The sequence below is a fragment of the Melanotaenia boesemani genome, chromosome 20 (assembly GCF_017639745.1).
Source record: "Melanotaenia boesemani isolate fMelBoe1 chromosome 20, fMelBoe1.pri, whole genome shotgun sequence".
Lineage (NCBI taxonomy): Eukaryota > Metazoa > Chordata > Actinopteri > Atheriniformes > Melanotaeniidae > Melanotaenia > Melanotaenia boesemani.
In genome coordinates, this window is record NC_055701.1 from 573101 (window position 1) to 594610 (window position 21510).

Sequence of the window (21510 nt, forward strand, 5' to 3'; positions counted from 1 at the left end):
ACCATCTGGACCCGGAGCTTTATTGTTGGGCATATACTGGAGAGCTTCTTGGAGTTCACTGACTGAAAGGGGGGAATCCAAGACCATTTTATCTTCATGTTTTAATTTTGGAAGATTGATGTTACTAAGAAATTGATGAATATTGTCATCTGTTGTAGTTAGTTGTGATGTATATAATGTTTTATAGAATTCTTTGAAAGTGTTATTTATCTTGTCAGGGTCGTGGCTGATGTTTCCTTCTGGATCTCTGACAGAGGAGATGGTTGTTTTCTCCTTATTTGTTTTTAACTGATTAGCCAGGAACCTTCCAGATTTGTTGCCATGCTCAAAATTCTCCAAGCGAAGTCTTTGCACCAAGAATTGCGTCTTTTTATCTATTATTTCATTAAGTTCAAGTTTAGCTTTCCTTATAGCATTTAGTGTGTGTTCTTCTGGGGAGACATGGTAAGCTCCTCTAAGGATTTAATTCTGAGTTCTAACTCTGAAATTCTCAAAGTTTCCTTCTTTTTCTTATGAGAAGAAAAGGACATTATTTCCCCTCTCATTACTGCTTTTCCTGCTTCCCAAAGAACACACGCTGAAGTTTCTGGTAAGTCGTTATTTTCTAGAAATAAGGACCATTTTCTTTTAAAGTAGCTGATAAACTCAGGATCTTTAAGTAATGACGTATTAAATCTCCAGTTTCTAGTTGCTGGTTTATTGCTCTTACTTCTCAGAGTGAATGATACTGGTGCGTGATCACTAATGCTAATAGGATGGATTCTGATTTCTGACATGTCATTCATCAGCGAGCTGCTAGTTAAGAAATAATCTAATCTAGAATAGGAATGGTGGACTGAAGAGAAGAAGGTGTATTCTCTTAGTGTGGGATGGTGAGAGCGCCAAGCATCACAGAGACCAAAATTTCCAGACTCCATGACTTCCTGTGGTTCTATGTTTTTCCAGTATAATATTAAAATTGCCTCCCACAATTAATTTATTATTTGAGTGACCATAGAGTGAGGCAAAGAGGGAGTGAAAGAAGGAGGGATCATCAACATTTGGACCATTTATTTGCAATATATAACTTAACATTTTTAATAGATAATGTAACTATTATAAATCTGCCTTCTGGATCTATGATTGTATTATCTATGTCAAAATTTAACCTTCTATTAATGAGAGTTGCTGCTCCTCTCTGCCTAGAATTATAACAAGCTGAATACACGTGTGGAAACTGGGTTGTTATGAGAAGATGAGTTTCCTGAAGGAGGACAATGTCTGCTTATATTTCTTTCAGCCGATTGAAAATCTTTAACCTCTTCTCTCCTGTACCAGCTCTATGCACATTCCTAGTAACACACCTCAAAGTGTTCGACATCCGACAAATTAAAAAGAGCTACATGCATGTTACTGAAGCATGGGTGTGCGTTCCACTGCCTCTCCGCGTGCATGTGTGTCTGCCAGCTGAGTGTGTGACCTGGATCTGTGTATTAAATGTCTGTATGTGTGTTTGTGCTGTTCCCTCATACATTGCACGTGTGCGTTTGTATGAATCATGCAAAGTGCTAATGTGTGCTAGCAAGCTGGGCCTCATGTTCAAGTGTGTGCGTGCGCTAGGAGTGGCATTAATATAATGACGGTGGGGTTATTGTTTACCATGAAAGGGTTGGAGAGAAGAACAGTGAGAACTGAAGAGATCGACAGTTCCAAAAGAAAAAAATAATTAAAAACACATCAGTGTTGAGAGCAGTGTTGTGGAGACAGGCAGTGAATTTACCGTTAATGATGGCAGTTTTATGCATTGACATGATTTAGTAAGAATATGGGAAGATTAAAGCTCATACCGACACCTCAGTAGAGCCCCGGAGTGATGTCTGGGTCGCGGTACAGCTGTCCATTAATAAATCATTTATTCACCGCGATGACAGCGCGAGCGCCTTCAGTGGATTTTCTCCTGATGGGAAACAGGAGTCTTCGTCGGTCCAGAAGGTCTCTCGGATATTAGTCGTTTACTCCGAAGTTCGTTTATATTTAGAGCTCTGAATGGGCCGGCCCCCCAGACATTACCGGCTGCCTCCAGATGTCCTCTCCAGCACCGCTCCGAGGTCTGAGGGCTGGTCCCATCTCGTGGTGCCTACGATTAGACGTAAAACTAGAGGGACGGGGTTCTCTGTAGTCAGTCCAGACTCTGGAACTGCCCCTCCAGGTCTGATCTGCCCCACACTGGAGGCTTTAAGTCTCGTCTAAAGACCCACTTTTATCCTCTGGTTGTTGACACGGCAGGAGTTGTGTGGTCCGCCGTGTCTTTTTATTTATTTTATCTTTTCACTTGTGTTTTTGTTTTATTAAGAGCTGGTGGAGCTAAACAGAAAAACAATTGGTTGTTGTTTTATATTTTTGTTTAATTTTTATTTAATAATTTAATCTTTTCATTTTATTAATTAATATTGTTGATTGTTGATGTACAGTACTTTGGAGAAAAGTTGAGTGAAATAAACCAGACTAATCCTTTAATTCACTTATTGCTCTTATCAAAGAATAAAAGAGAAGATTTCCACAACCATCTGGTGGTTTACTCTGTCAGCTGTGAAGCTTCAGAACATGGGAGTAATGTGACCTGACGAGTTTCACTTGTTAAAATCATTCTTTCAGTTCTGTTTCCTGTAAAAAGACCTGAACAATTAGATAACTGGTGATCATATGTTTAACCAGACATCTCTATTATTTAAAGCACACTGCACCATGTTGTCTGGTTCAGTAAACAAGCTTCAGTGCTGCTAACAAGTTTCTACAATCTGGATTAACATGTTTTTCCTCATCAAACACATTCTGCTCCAGTTTGAAACAGTCATGCATCATCATTGGATTTGGATATTTTTCATTAGAGCAGACGTTAGCTTGGGCGGACCAAAGCAACAGATTCTAATAACAATAGCACCTGTGCCCACACTGCTTCCATAACTTTATGGCTTTATAGTTCTGTTCCAGTGTTTGCTAACCCTGCATTGGTGCTACCTTTCTGCCAATGTCATAGTTAAACTCCAAACTGCATCACTGTCACTGTTTTCTACTTAATTCAGTCTACTTGTTTTATAACATGACAAAATAATCAGCCTCAGTTCAATAGAACTATAAAGCCCCCAATTAATCCAGGTGGTTTTCATGAGATGTTAGATGCCTCACGACAATTTTATTTTTCAGAACCTCGGACCAAACATCGGAGTTAGTCTTTAAATGTTCCGTCGGAACCTCGGACCAAACATCGGAGTAAGTCTTTAAATGTTCCGTCGGAACCTCGGACCAAACATCGGAGTAAGTCTTTAAATGTTCCGTCGGAACCTCGGACCAAACATCGGAGTAAGTCTTTAAATGTTCCGTCGGAACCTCGGACCAAACATCGGAGTTAGTCTTTAAATGTTCCGTCGGAACCTCGGACCAAACATCGGAGTTAGTCTTTAAACGTTGCGCCGGAACCTCGGACCAAACATCGGAGTAAGTCTTTAAACGTTGCGCCGGAACCTCGGACCAAACATCGGAGTAAGTCTTTAAACGTTGCGCCGGAACCTCGGACCAAACATCGGAGTAAGTCTTTAAATCTTCCGTCGGAGCCTCGGACCAAACATCGGAGTTAGTCTTTAAATCTTCCGTCGGAACCTCGGACCAAACATCGGAGTAAGTCTTTAAACGTTGCGCCGGAGCCTCGGACCAAACATCGGAGTAAGTCTTTAAATGTTCCGTCGGAGCCTCGGACCAAACATCGGAGTAAGTCTTTAAATGTTCCGTCGGAACCTCGGACCAAACATCGGAGTTAGTCTTTAAATCTTCCGTCGGAACCTCGGACCAAACATCGGAGTAAGTCTTTAAATGTTCCGTCGGAGCCTCGGACCAAACATCGGAGTTAGTCTTTAAATGTTCCGTCGGAACCTCGGACCAAACATCGGAGTTAGTCTTTAAACGTTCCGTCGGAACCTCGGACCAAACATCGGAGTTAGTCTTTAAATGTTCCGTCGGAGCCTCGGACCAAACATCGGAGTTAGTCTTTAAACGTTCCGTCGGAGCCTCGGACCAAACATCGGAGTAAGTCTTTAAATGTTCCGTCGGAGCCTCGGACCAAACATCGGAGTTAGTCTTTAAATGTTCAGTCGGAGCCTCGGACCAAACATCGGAGTTAGTCTTTAAATGTTCAGTCGGAACCTCGGACCAAACATCGGAGTTAGTCTTTAAATGTTCCGTCGGAGCCTCGGACCAAACATCGGAGTAAGTCTTTAAATGTTCCGTCGGAGCCTCGGACCAAACATCGGAGTTAGTCTTTAAATGTTCAGTCGGAGCCTCGGACCAAACATCGGAGTTAGTCTTTAAATGTTCAGTCGGAACCTCGGACCAAACATCGAAGTTAGTCTTTAAACGTTCCGTCGGAACCTCGGACCAAACATCGGATCAATCGGACAATGGGCTGATTGTAAACATGGGATGATAAATCATGTGGGCTGCGTGGTCGAGTGGCCAGAAGAAAGCCATTACTACGCCAATGCCACAAAAATCATGCTTAAAACGTGCCAAACAGCACAGAGACAAGCCTCAAAACTTTTGGAACATATAATCATTGATGATGAGACCAAAATTTTACTTTTTGGCCACAACCATAAATGTTACCTTAGGAGAGCATTAAACAAGGCCTGTGATGAAAGGTTCACCATTCCTACTGTAAAACATGGAGGTGGATCGCTGATGTTTTGGGGATGTGTGAGCTACATATTTGATGGCAAGATGAATGAAGCTTGTTATTAAAACATACTAGAGGAAAATTTGCACTCAGCCTGGAAGCTGCGCACGGGCTGTGCTTGGATATTCCAACATGATAATGATCCAAATCACAAGGCCAAGTCAACCTGTCATTGGCTACAGCAGAATAAAGTGAAGGTTCTGGAGTGGCCATCTCAGTCTCTTGACCTCAGTATCATTGAGCTACTCTGGGGAGATCTCAAGCGTGCAGTTCATACAAGACAGACCAAGAATTTACAGGAAGTGGAGGCCTTAAGCCAAGAAGAATGGGCAGTGTTACCATCAGAGAAGACAAAGAGCCTCATCCACAACTAGCGCAAAAGACTCCAAGCTGTCGTTGATGTTAAAGGGGGCAACACACGGTATTAAAAACTGGGGTATGTAAACTTTTGATCAGGGTCATTTGTGTAGTTTCTGTTGTCATTATAGGCGCATTCCGACAGAGAAGTTCTAAGAACGCAGTTCTAATAACTGTCCTAGTTCTAAGAACTACCTTCTCCAGGGGAACTGTTTCATGTTGCATTCACACATGAGTGGGGGGCGGTAGCGGGACCGATGTGACGCATACGTCTGCAACAGTGACGTGTGACTTTAGCACCACATAACAACAAAACAAAACCCGCTAAAAACAAAACAACACGAAAAGCTAATATGGAGAAGAAAGAGATCGTAGTGTTCATGCTCTGCTTGATGGAGATGTTACTGATGGACGATACAACCAGGCGTCTCACGTCGAGGCTGGAAGGCTCCAGAAAGTCAGAAGATGAAGAATCCAGCGGCAGGAGATACGCCGCAGACAAAGGAGACGACGTGTAAGTTTAACTTATTAAACATGCGCCGATTGTATACGTGTCTTATGAGTAAATATTTCAGACGGCGGGTTTATTGTAACTCGTGTTCTGCGTTTCAGACGTTGCTGCAGCTCATTGAACCTCCTCACCGTCCGGCTGGTCCGGAGCAAAGCTGATAACTAGCGGGAAAAGGTTGTTCTTAATTTTACCGATGAGCAGTAGATAGAGAATTTCTGTATGTCCAGGGAGACATTTCAATACATCTGTGGCCGCCTGAAGCTGCACTGGAGAGGATGGACACAACCACCTGCTGCAGATACTGAAGGAGATGGAGAACAGCCTGGATGCTTTACCTCCTGCCTTCCAGCTAATCACAACACACCTCTTCATAATAAGCATCATGTTCTGGAAGTTTGACAGATAGAACATACATGTATACATGATGTACACATTTAAAGAGAAAATGTTCCAAAAAAATGCATCATTTCATTTAATTTTTTTTCTTTTTTTTTGTGTTATGTGTAAAATAAAGATCTCATCATCTGCTTTAAGCTTTGTGTGTTTTATGGAATCATCAGTAGAAAGGTGGAGGAGTAATCCGTCAGTGGAGGGTTGGTTGTGACTGAGTTATGGTTTAGAATTATGAGGACATGGTCACACAGATTTAGCGTATATGAAGGTAAAAATATAAAAAGGGTGGTGAAATGTTTACAGGTGTGTAATTTGTGTCAGATCTTGGTTAAACATGATAAACTTCGTTCTGTGATATGGAGCATATTATAAAGTTGATAAACTAATGTAATTTACACCCAGGGATAAGACTTAAAACGTAGCGGCCAAAGATGGATTATTTAAAATTTCATAGCTGTGATAAGTTAATAACTACTCAATATTTTTATTAGCTAATATTTTATAGATGTGGCCAAAGCACATCTAACAGACACAAACTGAAAACTTCAGACTCTTTACAAAGTCATTTATTTTTTTATAATGAATACAGCAGAGCAAAAATAACTATTTACATGTGTATATGCTCTCCATATCACACTGGCTTTTTCTGCCGCACGCAGGAGTCATTTGCTGCGGCGTTGACGGAGTAAACATGTCGGTGGTACAAGCTGTCCAATTTACTGTTTGTTCGGTTCGTCCCGCTCCGGTTGTCGTGGTTCTTAATTTATTTGTAGTCTTGTGTGAGTTTTCTACATGCGCTGCTTCGCGTTATCCCGCGTTCTCTGACTGAGAGCTGATCGTCAGGAATATTTTTATATTTCACTGCGAACCTTCAAAACCTCTCTGAAAATCCTCTGTGGCGTAGACGGTCAGAAGAGCTTCGACCTCCTCGTCGGTCCATTTATCGCTTGCTCTGTTGTTGTTTTTGTCCATATGTGCAACCGTGTTTTTTAAATGTGGTGGGGACACAAAATGCGGAAATCTGGCAAGGGGCGGAGCTACCAGTCACCAAACACCTACGTCATGAGGGTTCCTATAGAACCCCGTTCAGACCCTGCCTCGGAGCAGGAGCTAAAATGGTTATAGGAACTGGGGGCTTTGTTCCCTAGTTCCTATATGTCGGAATGCACGAAAAAACGGCCTGGTTCCTGAAAAGGTTATAGGAACTGCAAAAGGTTCCTACAGTCGGAAAGAGCCTATTGATTTAAAAAGAGTAAACACAGTTGATTGGCAATAAATGGCTTCACCCGAGCACTAACCACGAGGGAAAGAAAAGTTCTTGTGTTGTCATTCATATTCTCTGAAAAATGGCCAAAAAATCCTAAATTCTGCCAGGTTATGTCAACTTATGAGCACAACTGTATATGTGCTAAAAATATATGTGCATATGCAGGTATGTGAGTATAAACATATAAATAGGTATTTGACCACATATAGAGGTATATATGTAACTGCTTTGACTCTGTGAATGTATGTGGTTATGCATGTGTAAGTGTGTGTGCACGTATATGTATATCAATCAACGTCTAACCTCGGGAACTCAAACATCAGACAAACATCCAACTTGTGGTCATGTATCTCTGCTTGCTCACATCTTCATTTTGAAGTTGGTAGAACTTGTTCTCTTGTGATTCTTAAATAGTTTTATTAATAGATTTTTTAGAATAATTGAATATTTTTGCTCTGAAGGATGAGAACGTGGTGAGGATCCAGAGTGGAGAACATAGGAGTTGGAGGCCACAAAGGCGAGTCCCCGTCCCAGTTACAGTTGGTGCTGAGTAGATGGAGAGTTTCCACTGGGTCCAGCATCGCTGTCGACAGCTGCTGGGGGCGGACTTGGGCCGAGGCTGGTACTCCGTTCCGGATGGCCTGTCCAATAAAAGTCCGATAGACGCCCACAGTTCCCCACACAGAGCCAATGGGAAGAGGAGAACGGTGCTCGCTCGCCATGGCCCCCACCAACAGGAATATGAAGCTGTATCCAAAAAGTACCTGGGCAATGCCATCCGGACCACCAAATACACCTTGTTGACCTTCATTCCTATGAACCTGTTCCAGCAGTTCCACAGGTGAGCTTTCTCTTTTACATTTCTAGAAAATATAAATCAGAAGATGACCTCTCTCCATCATCATATAGATGAATCTGGATGTTTGCTCATCAAACTAAATGAAGAGTTTGGATGATTTTATTTCTCTGTGAGCTGAAATCAATCTCTTTCCAGAAACCTTCTCTCCTGAAATAGTCTTTGGGTGCATCCACACTGGACCTGTTTGGTCTGCTGTAAACCAACCCTGGTCCACTTCCATGGATAGTTGAATGGTCCATGGATAGTCCGGTTAATCTGGAACAGTGAGAGCATTCATTCTCACTGTGGTTCGGAGCAGTGAAGCAAACTCTTGTCTGACTGAAAACCACAGTCTCCTAGTTCAAACTAAATCGACGTCTGGTCCAACTGAAAACCAGGGTCTCAGGCAGCAGGCCGGGTTGTCCACTTTCCCCTTTACCGTTGGCAATTTTTAGTGATCCTCTAGCAGCTGCTATCAGGCTAAATAAAGATATCAAAGGCATCCAGGGAAAAATAGAGAGCATAAGATCAGTCTTTATGCTTATGATGTATTACTTTTCTTCCAGAACTCACAGACCATCACATTCATTAATGAATTCTCAGTTAGCTGGCATTTCCAGAATATTTCCACCTCCATATTACAACCAGGTGATATAACATACCTGGGTATAAACATTCCCCCTGGCTGTCAGAGCTAACAAAACTAGACTACATTCAGCTTTTATCTATCAAAGACGATTTCATATAGTGGAACTCCCTACCCACATCCCTCATGGGGAGAGATGCCATGATTAAAATGATGGTTTTACCTCTTCCCCATGAAACCCATAAAACCGTCCCCTACATGGTTTAAGTCATTAGACTCTTACATCTGTACATTTCCTGGTAGAACAAACCACCACGTATTAGCTTATAAACTACAGAAAACTAGATATGCCGGAGGACTAGATCTACCCAATTTCCATTATTATTTCTTAGTCAGTAGGTTACAGTAAATCTCAAAATGGTGCAAATCTCACCCGTTAGATGAGCCGTGGTCAGATCTAGAACAAGCACTTTGTGAGAATCTGGAAATTACAAACATGCCATTTATTAGCCAAAATATCAAACATAACAGTTTTAAAAGCATCAATATCAGCTCCTCTCTGACAGCCTGGTGGGAATTCCTTCAAATACCCAAGTCTCCACTCTTCCTATGTAAGCTTACACCCATCTGCAACCATCCTGCCTCCTGCAAGACAGAAAAAGGCTGAACTTGACTCAGCGGAGCAACCAAAGAATGAAGTACTTGGAGGATGTCATTGTAAACAAAACGTGATTCCTGGGCCCCTGGGGGGCTTGACTGGGGCGTCGGGGTCGGAGCTGGCTCGTATTGAGATGGTCAGAGATGGTTTTAGTTTTTTAACTGATGTTTTGGGTATATTATTTCTGTTTTTATCTAGTTTTAACTGTAGTGTTCTGTGAAGCACATTTATTATTATTATTATTATTATTAATAATAATAATAATAATAGTAATCTGGTTTTGACACAGTGTTGTCTGTTCCTAGGATCCAGAACACTAACAGTCTGTTGAAAACCACTGATCAGTGGATCCCAGTGCTCCTCCAGGCCTCCAGCCACTGGTCCAACTATCTTGTCTGTATTTGCAGAGCTGCCAATCTTTACTTCCTGTTCCTGGCGCTGCTGAACTGGGTCCCGGTTGTGGAAGCCTTTGAGAAGGAAATCACTATGATTCCTCTGCTGGTGGTCCTCACAGTTATCGGCATCAAAGATGCTCTGGAAGACTACAGACGCTACCGTTTCGACAGGAAGGTCAACAACAACCTGGTCCGAGTCTTCTGTGGGTGAGTCAGAAGCTTCTTTCCAACTTCCTGCATGCAGAAATGATTGGAATCCCAGTTCTGGTATTAACTGTGTAGATGGTAAATGATCTGTATTTATATAGCTTTACATCTTACATCACATTCGCACACTGATGACGGAAGCCGCCATGCAAGGCGCTAAGCGCGACCCATCAGGATTTGGGGTTCGGTGTCTTGTTCAGGGACACTTCGACATGAACTCGACAGGCCGAGGATCGAACCGACAACCCTTAGGCTACAAGACGACCGCTCTACCCACTGGCAGGTTGTGGAAGCTGCAGGAAGCTGAGCTTTCTGTGGGTCTCCAGATGAGGATCAGCAGGGAAAGAATAAAGTCTGCTGTTACTTTTACTCTGAAAAGCACAAATCCATCTCATTGCAGCAATATTTTCTCAAAAGCTTTGTAAAAGTCTAAAAGCCCGAAACTAGCAGATCTACCTCAGATACATCCGTACAGATGCGCTCGTGGGCGTGGTTTCTATACCTGCAAAGCGTTTTTGCATCTGGGGGGAGGGGCTGTGAGGGTTTAAAATTTTCTCCTGACACACCTGGTTTTACCCTGTAGGGGATGTTTTGAGCCATTTTTGACCCACAACATCTCCTTTTTTAAAAAGAAAAGTAGAGACAAATTTTAACAGTATTGGTGATTTTTATCACAGTTAAGTAAAACTATGTTGTTCACAGCTCAGAAACACCTTTCAGAGTGCACTACCCCTTTAAACAACTACAGACTTTATTAAAGAGAAAAGGATGAGGAACTGAATGCATGACCATGAGCAGGAGAGAAGTGAAACACTAGTTTGGGTAGAAATAAAAAACAAGACTTAACAGCTTGTGAAACTCACCAGAGGAACTCGCCGTCCTGGAGAAAACCTGGAAGTTCTTAGCAGGGTTTTAAACATGTGGCTGCAATTATCTGAACTCGTCTTTAAAACAGTGAGTTCAGGGTCATAGTTCGTTCGACCTGTGGCAGGTCCAGGGTCGAGTTCTGACTTCTCGCCTTTTATCTGCACATCATCCCGCTCTCAGAGAACCTCCCTGGCCGAGGCAATGTCATGCTCCACCTCCACTGAGATGTTTAAACAAACCTCTTTATTACTTTTTCAGAATCCAATAAAAGGATAACTGAGCTCCAAGTGAGGAGTCTTTAGGCCTCATTTCAACTCGAACAACATTGTTCCTGATCCACTTAATCTGGTTCTCTTTCTCAGATCATCAGTTTCAGCCCGATCACAGGAAACGTTAGATTCAAACAGCCAGCGGGATCGTAGGACATTGTAAAACGGGACAGCTGGAGGAAACGAGGAGGGAACAATTTGGAAATCTATTTCTTCATGGATTTTGGTTCAATTCATTGTGGGGATGGAGCCTAGGACCGGGAACGGGCCAACCAGGATACAAAGCCATGAAATGGGACATCCCGGATACAACTCCATGGACGCTCCCACCGGCTGTAGATCGTCTCCGTCCTCTGGGACGCTCCCCCCGGCTGTAGATTGTCTCCGTCCTCTGGGACGCTGCCCCCGGCTGTAGATCGTCTCCGTCCTCTGGGACGCTGCCCCCGGCTGTAGATCGTCTCCTTCCTCTGGGATGCTCCCCCCGGCTGTAGATCGTCTCCGTCCTCTGGGACGCTGCCCCCGGCTGTAGATCGTCTCCTTCCTCTGGGATGCTCCCCCCGGCTGTAGATCGTCTCCGTCCTCTGGGACGCTGCCCCCGGCTGTAGATCGTCTCCTTCCTCTGGGATGCTCCCCCCGGCTGTAGATCGTCTCCGTCCTCTGGGACGCTGCCCCTGGTTGTATAATCTGAGGCCGTAAATGGTGGACTTTGCTCTGCAGAGGAGTGGCTCTGAACCTGTCTTCCTGGTTGTTGACGCTCCTCTCTGCTTTGTCATTCGTACCTTTCCTGCTGAATCTGGATTTACTTCAGCTGGATGAGGGACCACATCCCAGTGGTCCAGCAGAAGGACGCTAGCATGGAAGAATAGATAGACGGTCTAAGTGGAGACGTAACCCAGCAGGTCTGGACTCATGTATAGTTTGGAACGAGCGTCTCAGCATCAGTCCAACAAGCAGCGGCTGCAGAGGAAGAGGACGGTTGGACCTTCTTTCACTGAGGATGAGGAGCTGAGACAGCTGTTGAAGACATATAAAACCAACCGGATCCGGACCAACAAGTACTCCGTCCTCTCCTTCCTGCCAAGGAATCTGTTTGAACAGCTGCATCGCTTCGCCAACGTCTACTTCATCTTCCTGGCTGCTTTAAACTTTGTTCCCGTGGTGGAGGCCTTCCAGCCGGAGATCTCCCTGATCCCCATCATCCTGGTGCTGTCTGTGACCGCCATTAAGGACGTCTTTGAAGACTACCGCAGGTTCAGGTCTGACTGTGTGATCAACAGGCTCTCCTGTCATGTTTACAGCAGGTAGGGAGATTTTCATCTGCTTCTACAATGCTTTTCAACTTTTAAACTATGGGTCTGATCTGGACTTTGAAGGCAGATGGCCTTTGGACTCCCATCTCACTGAGGTGTCCCAAACGTATTGAGACACCCCTTCAAATCACTGAATTCAGGTGTTCACTTCCATAGCGGCAAGGTCTGGTGTGGAGGAACCGGACTGTCCTGCTCAGAGTCCGGACCTCAACCTAACATCTCTGGGATGAATCAGAACAGAGTCAAACCTTCTCATCCAACATCAGTGTCTGATTTCACTAATATGCTTCTGGAAAAATGGTCATAAATTTCAATAAACTATCTCCTAAACGGGTGGGAATCCTTCCCAGAAGAGCTAAAAAAGGATGGAGCAAGTCCTCATTTAATGCTTCGGGTAAAGAATGGGAGGAGTTCAGCTGGAAACGCAGACGTCCCAATACTTTTAGTAATTCACGTGTTTATGTCTTCAGTCCTGTGCATCATGGGTGAGGTTTACAGGCTGTTCTTGTTAATGAGTCATGTGACCAGTAAGATCCAAGAATTTGTTTTTAACCATCAGAGGCTGAGAAATGAACTTTCAGGAAACTTCTGCAGAAAAGTTTGCAGCTTAAGGGGATTTTTTAATCTTTTAAAGACTCATGATACCTGGCTTGAATTCCTGGCCTTGGCTCCAACCTCCATTCAGGAGATGGAAGGTACCACCTTCCATCTCTGGAGGGGCTGCCATCATCTGGTCCTTGTTAGTCAGAAAAACGGCCGTGGGGTGAAGTAGAGCATAGAAAGGGGGAACTGGGAACCTCACTGGGTTACAAATGGTCCAAATTTCCAGATGGACATAAGGAAATTCCCTAAACTAGTCAGAGAGGAAGTTTTTCTTACGAGGGTTGAGTCATTACTGGTTTCATTTAGAGCTACTGGTCAGATTCTGCTGGATGGACAGAGGGACAGATGGACTTATCAGTTGTGATGACCTGACATAAAGTGGACGTTTTAACTCCTTGAGGGAGCATAAAGACTTGCTGGCTAGATTAAAGATGTCCAAACTTGGTTGGAGGGACAGGTTGTCTCTGTGAGGACGGCAGGACATTCAACCCTGCGTCAAGATTAAATCATGACATTAGTAGAATTGAATAGAACTCATCCAGACAGACAGAAATAATGTGACTCAGCATCTCTTATCAGTGAACATGGACTTTGCACTGTTCCAGTCATTCCTCAGGCTGCAGGAGGACGTCCACCTGACGCCGCCATCTCCGTCTCATTCTTGCATAAGCAGACTGGAGGAGGTGTGGGTGATGAACATCTGACCTCAGACTGAAAGAAACTGAGCTCTGACAGGAAAATACACAGCAGATTATATCCACGTATCAATAATGACAGCTTAACAATAATACCAGTATTACCATTTACAATTACACCTTAGCATTAGCTAACATTAGCAATAGTTAACACTAATGTTATGTTAGCTATCATTAGCTAATGGTACCATTAGCATTAATTAGCATTAATAAGCTAATGTTAGCTAAAGCAAATGTTAGTTGATGTTAGCTAACATTAGCATGAGCTAATGTTAGGTAGAACATGTTTTAAATCACTTAAAATGCAGACAGTTCGCACAATAACACAATAAATCACAATCACAATAACAATAACAATAAATATCCATCATGTTTCAGTTTGTTGCAGAAATCCTGTTTGTTGCAAGTTCAGCTCATAAATCTGGAAGGTTTCTGATGGAAAATATGAGCTGATAGTGAATCTGATGGCAGCAACACGTCTGGAAAAGTAGTTCCAGGGTGATGTTCAGCATGGTGTAAAAAGTAGTTCCAGGGTGATGTTCATCATGGTGTAAAAAGTAGTTCCAGGGTGATGTTCAGCATGGTGTAAAAAGTAGTTCCAGGGTGGTGTTCACCATGGTGTAAAAAGTAGTTCTAGGGTGATGTTCAGCACGGTGTAAAAAGTAGTTCCAGGGTGATGTTCAGCATGGTGTAAAAAGTAGTTCCAGGGTGATGTTCAGCATGGTGTAAAAAGTAGTTCTAGGGTGATCAGCACGGTGTAAAAAGTAGTTCCAGGGCGATGTTCAGCACGGTTTAAAAAGTAGTTCTAGGGTGTTGTTCAGCACGGTGTAAAAAGTAGTTCTAGGGTGATGTTCAGCACGGTGTAAAAAGTAGTTCCAGGGTGATGTTCAGCATGGTGTAAAAAGTAGTTCCAGGGTGATGTTCAGCACGGTGTAAAAGTAGTTCCAGGGTGATGTTCAGCACGGTGTAAAAAGTAGTTCCAGGGTGATGTTCAGCACGGTGTAAAAAGTAGTTCCAGGGTGATGTTCAGCATGGTGTAAAAAGTAGTTCCAGGGTGATGTTCAGCATGGTGTGAAAAGTAGTTCCAGGGTGATGTTCAGCACGGTGTAAAAAGTAGTTCCAGGGTGATGTTCAGCACGGTGTAAAAAGTAGTTCCAGGGTGATGTTCAGCACGGTGTAAAAAGTAGTTCCAGGGTGATGTTCAGCACGGTGTAAAAAGTAGTTCCAGGGTGGTGTTCAGCACGGTGTAAAAAGTAGTTCCAGGGTGATGTTCAGCACGGTGTAAAAAGTAGTTCCAGGGTGATGTTCAGCATGGTGGAAAAAGTAGTTCCAGGGTGGTGTTCTGCATGGTGTAGAATCTCTTCTTCTAACATGTCTGGAAACATCTGGGAAGTGGGGAGACAAGTTTCTGGAGTTTTAGGAGAGGAATGTTGTCCCATTCTGGTCTGATGCAGGATTCTAGCTGCTCTACAGTCCTGGACCTTGGATGCTGGATTTCTGTTTCCAAGATGCTCCAGATGTTGTGCACTGGTGAAAGGTCTGGACTGCAGGCAGACAAGCCTTAAATGTCAGACTGACACCCCCCCCCAAACACTCTCTCTCTTTCTCTAATCATGTAAAATAATCGAGATCTCAAAATAATCTTGATTATCATTTTTCCCATAATTGTGCAGCCCTACACACTACTATACTTTCGTGTACACCACTATACTCTCACACATACTACTACAGGTGCTTGTCATAAACTTAGAATATGAAGAAAAAGTTGATTTATTTCGGTAGATGTAGACATTCATTCCTCACAGACTGACATATGTCAGATGTTTATTTCTTTTCATTTTGATTATTATAACTGACAACTAATGAAAACCCCAAATTGTGTGTCTCAGAAAATTAGACTATTGTGGAAAGGTTAAATATTGATGACACCTGGTGCCTCACTGCAATCAGTTAATTAACTCAAAACACCTGCAAAGGCCTTTAAATGGTCTCTCAGTGTCTCTCAGAGGATCTTCAAAATCTGAGGAACATTTTTCTGAAATTTTTCCACAGTTTTAGATCCAGTTTGTCTCAGATTGGTGAAGCTCTGTCCATCTTTCTGTCTGAGAGACTCCGCCTCTCTGAAATGCTCCTTTTATACCCAGTCATGTTACTGACCTGTTGCCAGGTAACCTGGTTAGTTGTCCAATGCTCCTCCAGGTGTTTCTGGTTTGTACCAGGTACTTTTCCAGCCTTTTGTTGCTCCTGTTCCAACTTTTTTCATCAGATTCACGATCAGCTCATATTTTCATGTCATGGTGAAACGTCTCTGTTTCGTCCTCTGGCCTGCTGGTTATCTGCTGCTCAGGATAAAATCTGACCTGATGGGATTCTGGTTTCTTTTACACAGTGACCTGACTTACTGGGAACTGGGGTTGATGCTGGACCCGGTGTCGTCTCTGTAAAAGTCTGCTCTGTCCAACTTGTTGACGATGGTGTCTGTCTTCATGGTGTCCTACAGGACTCAGAAATCCTACATGGACCGGTGCTGGAAGGACGTCCGGGTCGGGGACTTTGTCCGTTTGTCCTGTAATGAAATCATCCCGGCCGACCTGCTTCTGCTGTTCTCCTCGGACCCTCGTGGGGTCTGTTACATCGAAACTGCCAACCTGGATGGGGAGACCAACCTGAAACAGAGACAGGTGGTTTCAGACCTCCCCCTGCAGGTACGCGGCATCAGACTGGCTGATCATAGCTGGTCCACATGCTTCTGAAACTCAGCTGATTCAGGGTGGACAAACTGAAATGTCCTGATAAGACGTTTCGAGGCCAACCAGACTGAGAACATCAGGATTCCAGATGTTCTGGTCCAATTATATCCCAGAAATAATCAGATTATTATCATGTAAAACATGTAAAACTTCCAGGTCTTCAGCTTTCATTTATTTTTGTCTGCTGACGTCATCAAAACCCAGTCATAGTTTATTTCCACTGGTCCAGGTAGAGGTCCTCGTCCAGGTAGAGGTCCTAGTGCAGGTAGAGGTCCTGGTCCAGGTAGAGGTCCTGGTCCAGGTAGAGGTCCTGGTCCAGGCAGAGGTCCTGGTCCTTGTAGATGTCCTAGTGCTGGTAGAGGTCCTAGTGCAGATAGAGGTCCTGGTTCAGGTAGAGGTCCTGGACCAGGCAGACATCCATCTAGCGGTCCTGGTCCAGGTAGAGGTCCTGGCCCTTGTAAATGGCCTAGTGCTGGTAGAGGTGCTAGCTCAGGTAGAGGTCCTGGTGCAGGCAAAGGTCCAGACAGCAGTTCTGGTCCAGGTAAAGGTCCTGGTCCAGGTAGAGGTCCTAGTGCTGGTAGAGGTCCTAGTGCTGGTAGAGGTCCTAGTGCAGGTAGAGGTCCAGGAAGGGGTCCTGGTCCAGGTAGATGTCTTGGTCCAGGTATAGGTCCTGGTCCAGGTTGAGGACAAGTAGAGGTCCTGGTCCAGGTAGAGGTCCAGGAAGGGGTCCTGGTCCAGGTAGAGGTCAAGGTAGAGGTCCTGGTCCAGGTAGAGGTCCTTGTTCAGGTAGCGGTCCTGGTCAAGGCAGAGGTCCAGGTAGAGGTCCTGGTCAAAGTAGAGGTCCTGACCCTTGTAGATGGCCTAGTGCTGGTAGATGTCCTAGTGCAGGTAGAGGTCCTGGTGCAGGCAGAGGTCCAGATAGTAGTTCTGGTCCAGGGAGAGGTCCTGGTCCAGGTAGAGGTCCTAGGGCTGGTCGAGGTACTAGTGCTGGTAGAGGTCCTACTGCAGGTAGAGGTCCTAGTCCAGGTAGAGGTCCTGGTCTAGGTAGAGGTAGAGGTCCAGGAAGGGGTCCTGGTCCAGGTAGATGTCTTGGTCCAGGTATAGGTCCTGGTCCAGGTTGAGGACTAGTAGAGGTCCTGGTCCAGGAAGGGGTCCTGGTCCAGGTAGAGGTCCAGGAAGGGGTCCTGGTGCAGGCAGAGATCCAGATAGCAGTTGTGGTCCAGGTAGAGGTCTTGGTCCAGGCAGAGGTCCAGGTAACGGACCAGGTAGAGGTCCTGGTCCAGGCGGAGTTTCTGGCCCAGGTAGAGGTCCTGGTCCTTGTAGATGTCCTAGTGCTGGTAGAGTCCTAGTGCAGGTAGAGGTCCTGGTTCAGGTAGAGGTCCTGGAAGAGGTCTTGGCCCTTGTAGAGGTCCTAGTTCAGGTAGAGGTCCTGGTCAAGGCAGAGGTCCAGGTAGAAGTCCTGGTCCAGGTAGAGGTCCTAGTCCAGGTAAAGGTCCAGGTAATGGTCTTGGTCCAGGTAGAAGTCCTGGTCCAGGTAGAGGTCCTGGTCCAGGTAGAGGTCCAGGTAGAGGTCTTGGTCCAGGCAGAGGTCCAGGTAACGGACCAGGTAGAGGTCCTGGTCCAGGCAGAGTTCCTGGTCCAGGTAGTGCTCCAGGTCCAGGTAGAGGTCCTGGTCCAGGCAGAGGTCCAGGTAGCGGTTCTGGTCCAGGTAGAGGTCCTGGTCTTGTAGATGGCCTAGTGCTGATAGAGGTCCTAGTGCAGGTAGAGGTCCTGGTGCAGGCAGAGGTCCAGATAGCAGTTCTGGTCCAGGTAGATGTTCTAGTGCTGGTAGAGGTCCTAGTGCTGGTAGAGGTCCTAGTGCAGGTAGAGGTCCTGGTCTAGGTAGAGGTCCTGGTGCAGGCCGACGTTCTGGTCCAGGTAGAGGTTCTAATGCAGGTAGAGGTCCTGGTCCAGGCAGAAGTCCAGGTAGAGGTCCTGGTCCAGGGAGAGGTCTTGGTCCAGATATAGGTCCTGTTCCAGGTTGAGGACTAGTAGAGGTCTTGGTCCAGGTAGAGGTCCAGGAAGAGGTCCTGGTCAAGGCAGAGGTACTGGTAGAGGTCTTGTCTGCAGGATGTATTTATTCTGCACAGTGGAGCAGATTCAGCTTCTCGTCTTCTATTACTGGGTTCTGTTGGCTACAGAAGACAGAAATAAATAAAACTTGAAAACCCAGAGGGAGGGTTGATGTGGTTTTACATGTTCATAGTCTTGGGAAATTAATTTACACATAATGATCTTGATAATCGTAAAATCGTAAATTTTTCTTTGATAATAACCGTAGAAAATCTGTAATCATCACATCCTGCTCAGGACTCTGATCAGTCCTGGTTTTGACGTTTTCTAGGGAGAAGAGTTCACCCCTGAGAGCTTCCACAGCCGGATTGAGTGCGAGAACCCCAACAATGACCTCAGCAGGTTCAGAGGTTACATGTGAGTTTGTTTTATCCATCAGTCATTAACGCCTCCCAGGTGTGCTGTAAGCTACGGAGGCCCAAGAGCGTTGCTGAGACAGCAGCACAGCACTTAGACAATGAGTAATTAACACCAAATTAAAATGTAGATTGCTAAATATAATTTAACAATTAATTCATAGAAAAGAAATCAGTGTGTCTAATTACTCGTTTTAAATTGAAATATTAGAGAGGAATTGCTCATTGAAATAATTTTTTCAAATTCATAAATCTTGTTATAAATACCTTTAAACATTTGAAAAGGTCATTCCCTTTTCCATTTCCATTTCCTTCCCCCTGCATTTTAAATCCTTTTTAACTGGTTTTCCTTCATGGTTTACCCTCCGTTTAGCTGCTGAGACACTTCAGGGCCTTGAGCAGTGAAAACCAAGTTCAACCAATCACAGCTGCTCCTGGAATGTAACCAGCTCTCTCATTGGTTAGACAGCCACGCTGGCATCTCTGTCTTGAATTTTTGATTTGATGAAGTAACAGCTTGCTAACAGTTTGCTAACTGCTCGCTAACAGCTAGCTAATAGCTAACTAAAAGCTAGTTAACAGCTCAGTAACAGCTAGCATATAGCTAACCAAAAGCTAGTTAACAGCTCACTAACAGCTAGCTCATAGCTAACTAAAAGCTAGTTTACAGCTCGCTAACAGCTAGTTTATAGGTAATTAAAACCTAATTAACAGCTCACTAACAGCTAGCTAATAACTAACTAAAAGCTAGTTAACAGCTCGCTAACAGCTAGCTTATAGCTAACTAAAAGCTAGTTAACAGCTAACTAACAGCTAGCTCATAGCTAACTAAAAGCTAGTTTACAGCTCGCTAACAGCTAGTTTATAGCTAAGTATAACCTAATTAACAGCTCACTAACAGCTAGCTAATAACTAACTAAAAGCTAATTAACAGCTCGCTAACAGCTAGCTTATATCTAACTAAAAGCTAGTTTTCAGCTCGCTAACAGCTAGCTTATAGCTAACTAAAAGCTAGTTAACAGCTAACTAACAGCTAGCTCACAGCTAACTAAAAGCTAGTTTACAGCTCGCTAACAGCTAGTTTATAGCTAAGTATAACCTAATTAACAGCTCACTAACAGCTAGCTAATAACTAACTAAAAGCTAATTAACAGCTCGCTAACAGCTAGCTTATATCTAACTAAAAGCTAGTTAACAGCTCGCTAACAGCTAGCTTATAGCTAACTACAAGCTAGTTAAGGCTTACTCAGCAGTACCATGGAACCAGGCCGGTTCTCTAACCAGCAGTGCCCCAGAATCAGTTTTCAGATCAAGGATCGCTTCGTTTACGCCAGAGACACCAAGGCTGAACCAGGAGGTTCAACAACGATCAATAAACATACAGAACCTAAAACATTCATCATCACTAACATATGCAGTCGATCTACATCCGTGAAACCGGCTAAAAAGCTGCTAACATTACCATGTGCTAACTCTGCTGAGTCGGTAAAACAGCAGCCCCCAACAAACGATCAGGATCATCATGTGGTCAGAGATAGATCGGTAGCATGCTGCCGTTTACGTTAGAATGATGATGGAATAACTTCATTTTTACATACTGAGACGGTGGCCGCCATTATTCAGCTCTGGAAAACCGGTCGAAAGCCCCTCCCCCTCCGCTACGTCATCAAGATGGCGCCTGTTTAGTGTGCTTAGTGTCCATCGTTTCACACTGGATCTTTGGCTGAAGTTAGGGCAGCATCCGGGTACTTTCAGGGCAGAGTTGTCGCTGAAATGTGGGTGTGAACGCGGTACGCAGCTGAACAGCTTTGGAAGTATAGAAGTGGGGGATTGAGAGTTAGTCAGGAATTAAAAGACTGGAAGATGGGGGGGGGGGGGGTCAGAATGCGGTCCGCCTAGCTGGATCTGCAAGATCATGTCTCATCCATGCGTGATGGAAAAAGATAAACACAGGGACACCCGGACAGTTAATGACCTAATGTTTACATGGTTCAGCAACGCACATCTGCACGGGGGCTTTTATTTTGAAAATTACCACACTGCTATCAGATTTCCTGTCTGCCCTTTTCTGAACTGCTGAATTTGACGTGTTCTGGATGTGTGTTCTGTTAAAAATAGACTAGAGCCCCAACAAGCGGAGGGTAAACCATGAAGGAAAACCAGTTAAAAAGGAATTATATTTAGCAATCTACATTTTAATTTGACAATGATTACCCATCGTCTAAGTGCTGTGCTGCTGTCTCAGCGATGCTCCTGGGCCTCCAGAGCAACCTTCTCACCATTGTGTGTTCCAGGGAACACTCCGGGGTTCGAGTGGGTGTCCACAGCAGCAACCTGCTGCTGAGAAGCTGCACCATCAGGAACACGGAGACGGTGGTCGGCATCGTGGTCTACGCTGGTGAGAGGAAATGTTTAGAGGAGCAAAGTTACTGAACATGCTCCCACGTCTAAACTTTCACTTGAATCCAAAAACTGGTTAAATTCAGACTTGATCTGCAGCTCCAGTTGCAGAAAGTTGGAGCGCTGTTAGAAATAAAACCGGAAGGAAAGGTTTTCCTCTCCTGTGGAGCCATGCTGCTGTGATGGATGCAGGATGTGGTTCAGCATCGTCTTGCTGAAATCTGCAAGGCC

The 21510-nt window shown here is 44.5% G+C and overlaps 1 protein-coding gene across 1 annotated transcript in view; it reads left to right on the plus strand.

Moving 5' to 3' along the window:
* Window positions 1-21510, plus strand: part of atp10d (ATPase phospholipid transporting 10D) — a 57827-nt gene that overhangs the window by 3456 nt on the left and 32861 nt on the right. Inside the window, 5 exon segments of the mRNA XM_041972341.1 lie at window positions 7695-8074; window positions 9723-9917; window positions 16162-16366; window positions 18795-18880; window positions 21174-21277. Of these exon segments, the coding sequence (XP_041828275.1) occupies window positions 7788-8074; window positions 9723-9917; window positions 16162-16366; window positions 18795-18880; window positions 21174-21277 (877 nt within the window). The 5' untranslated portion in view covers window positions 7695-7787.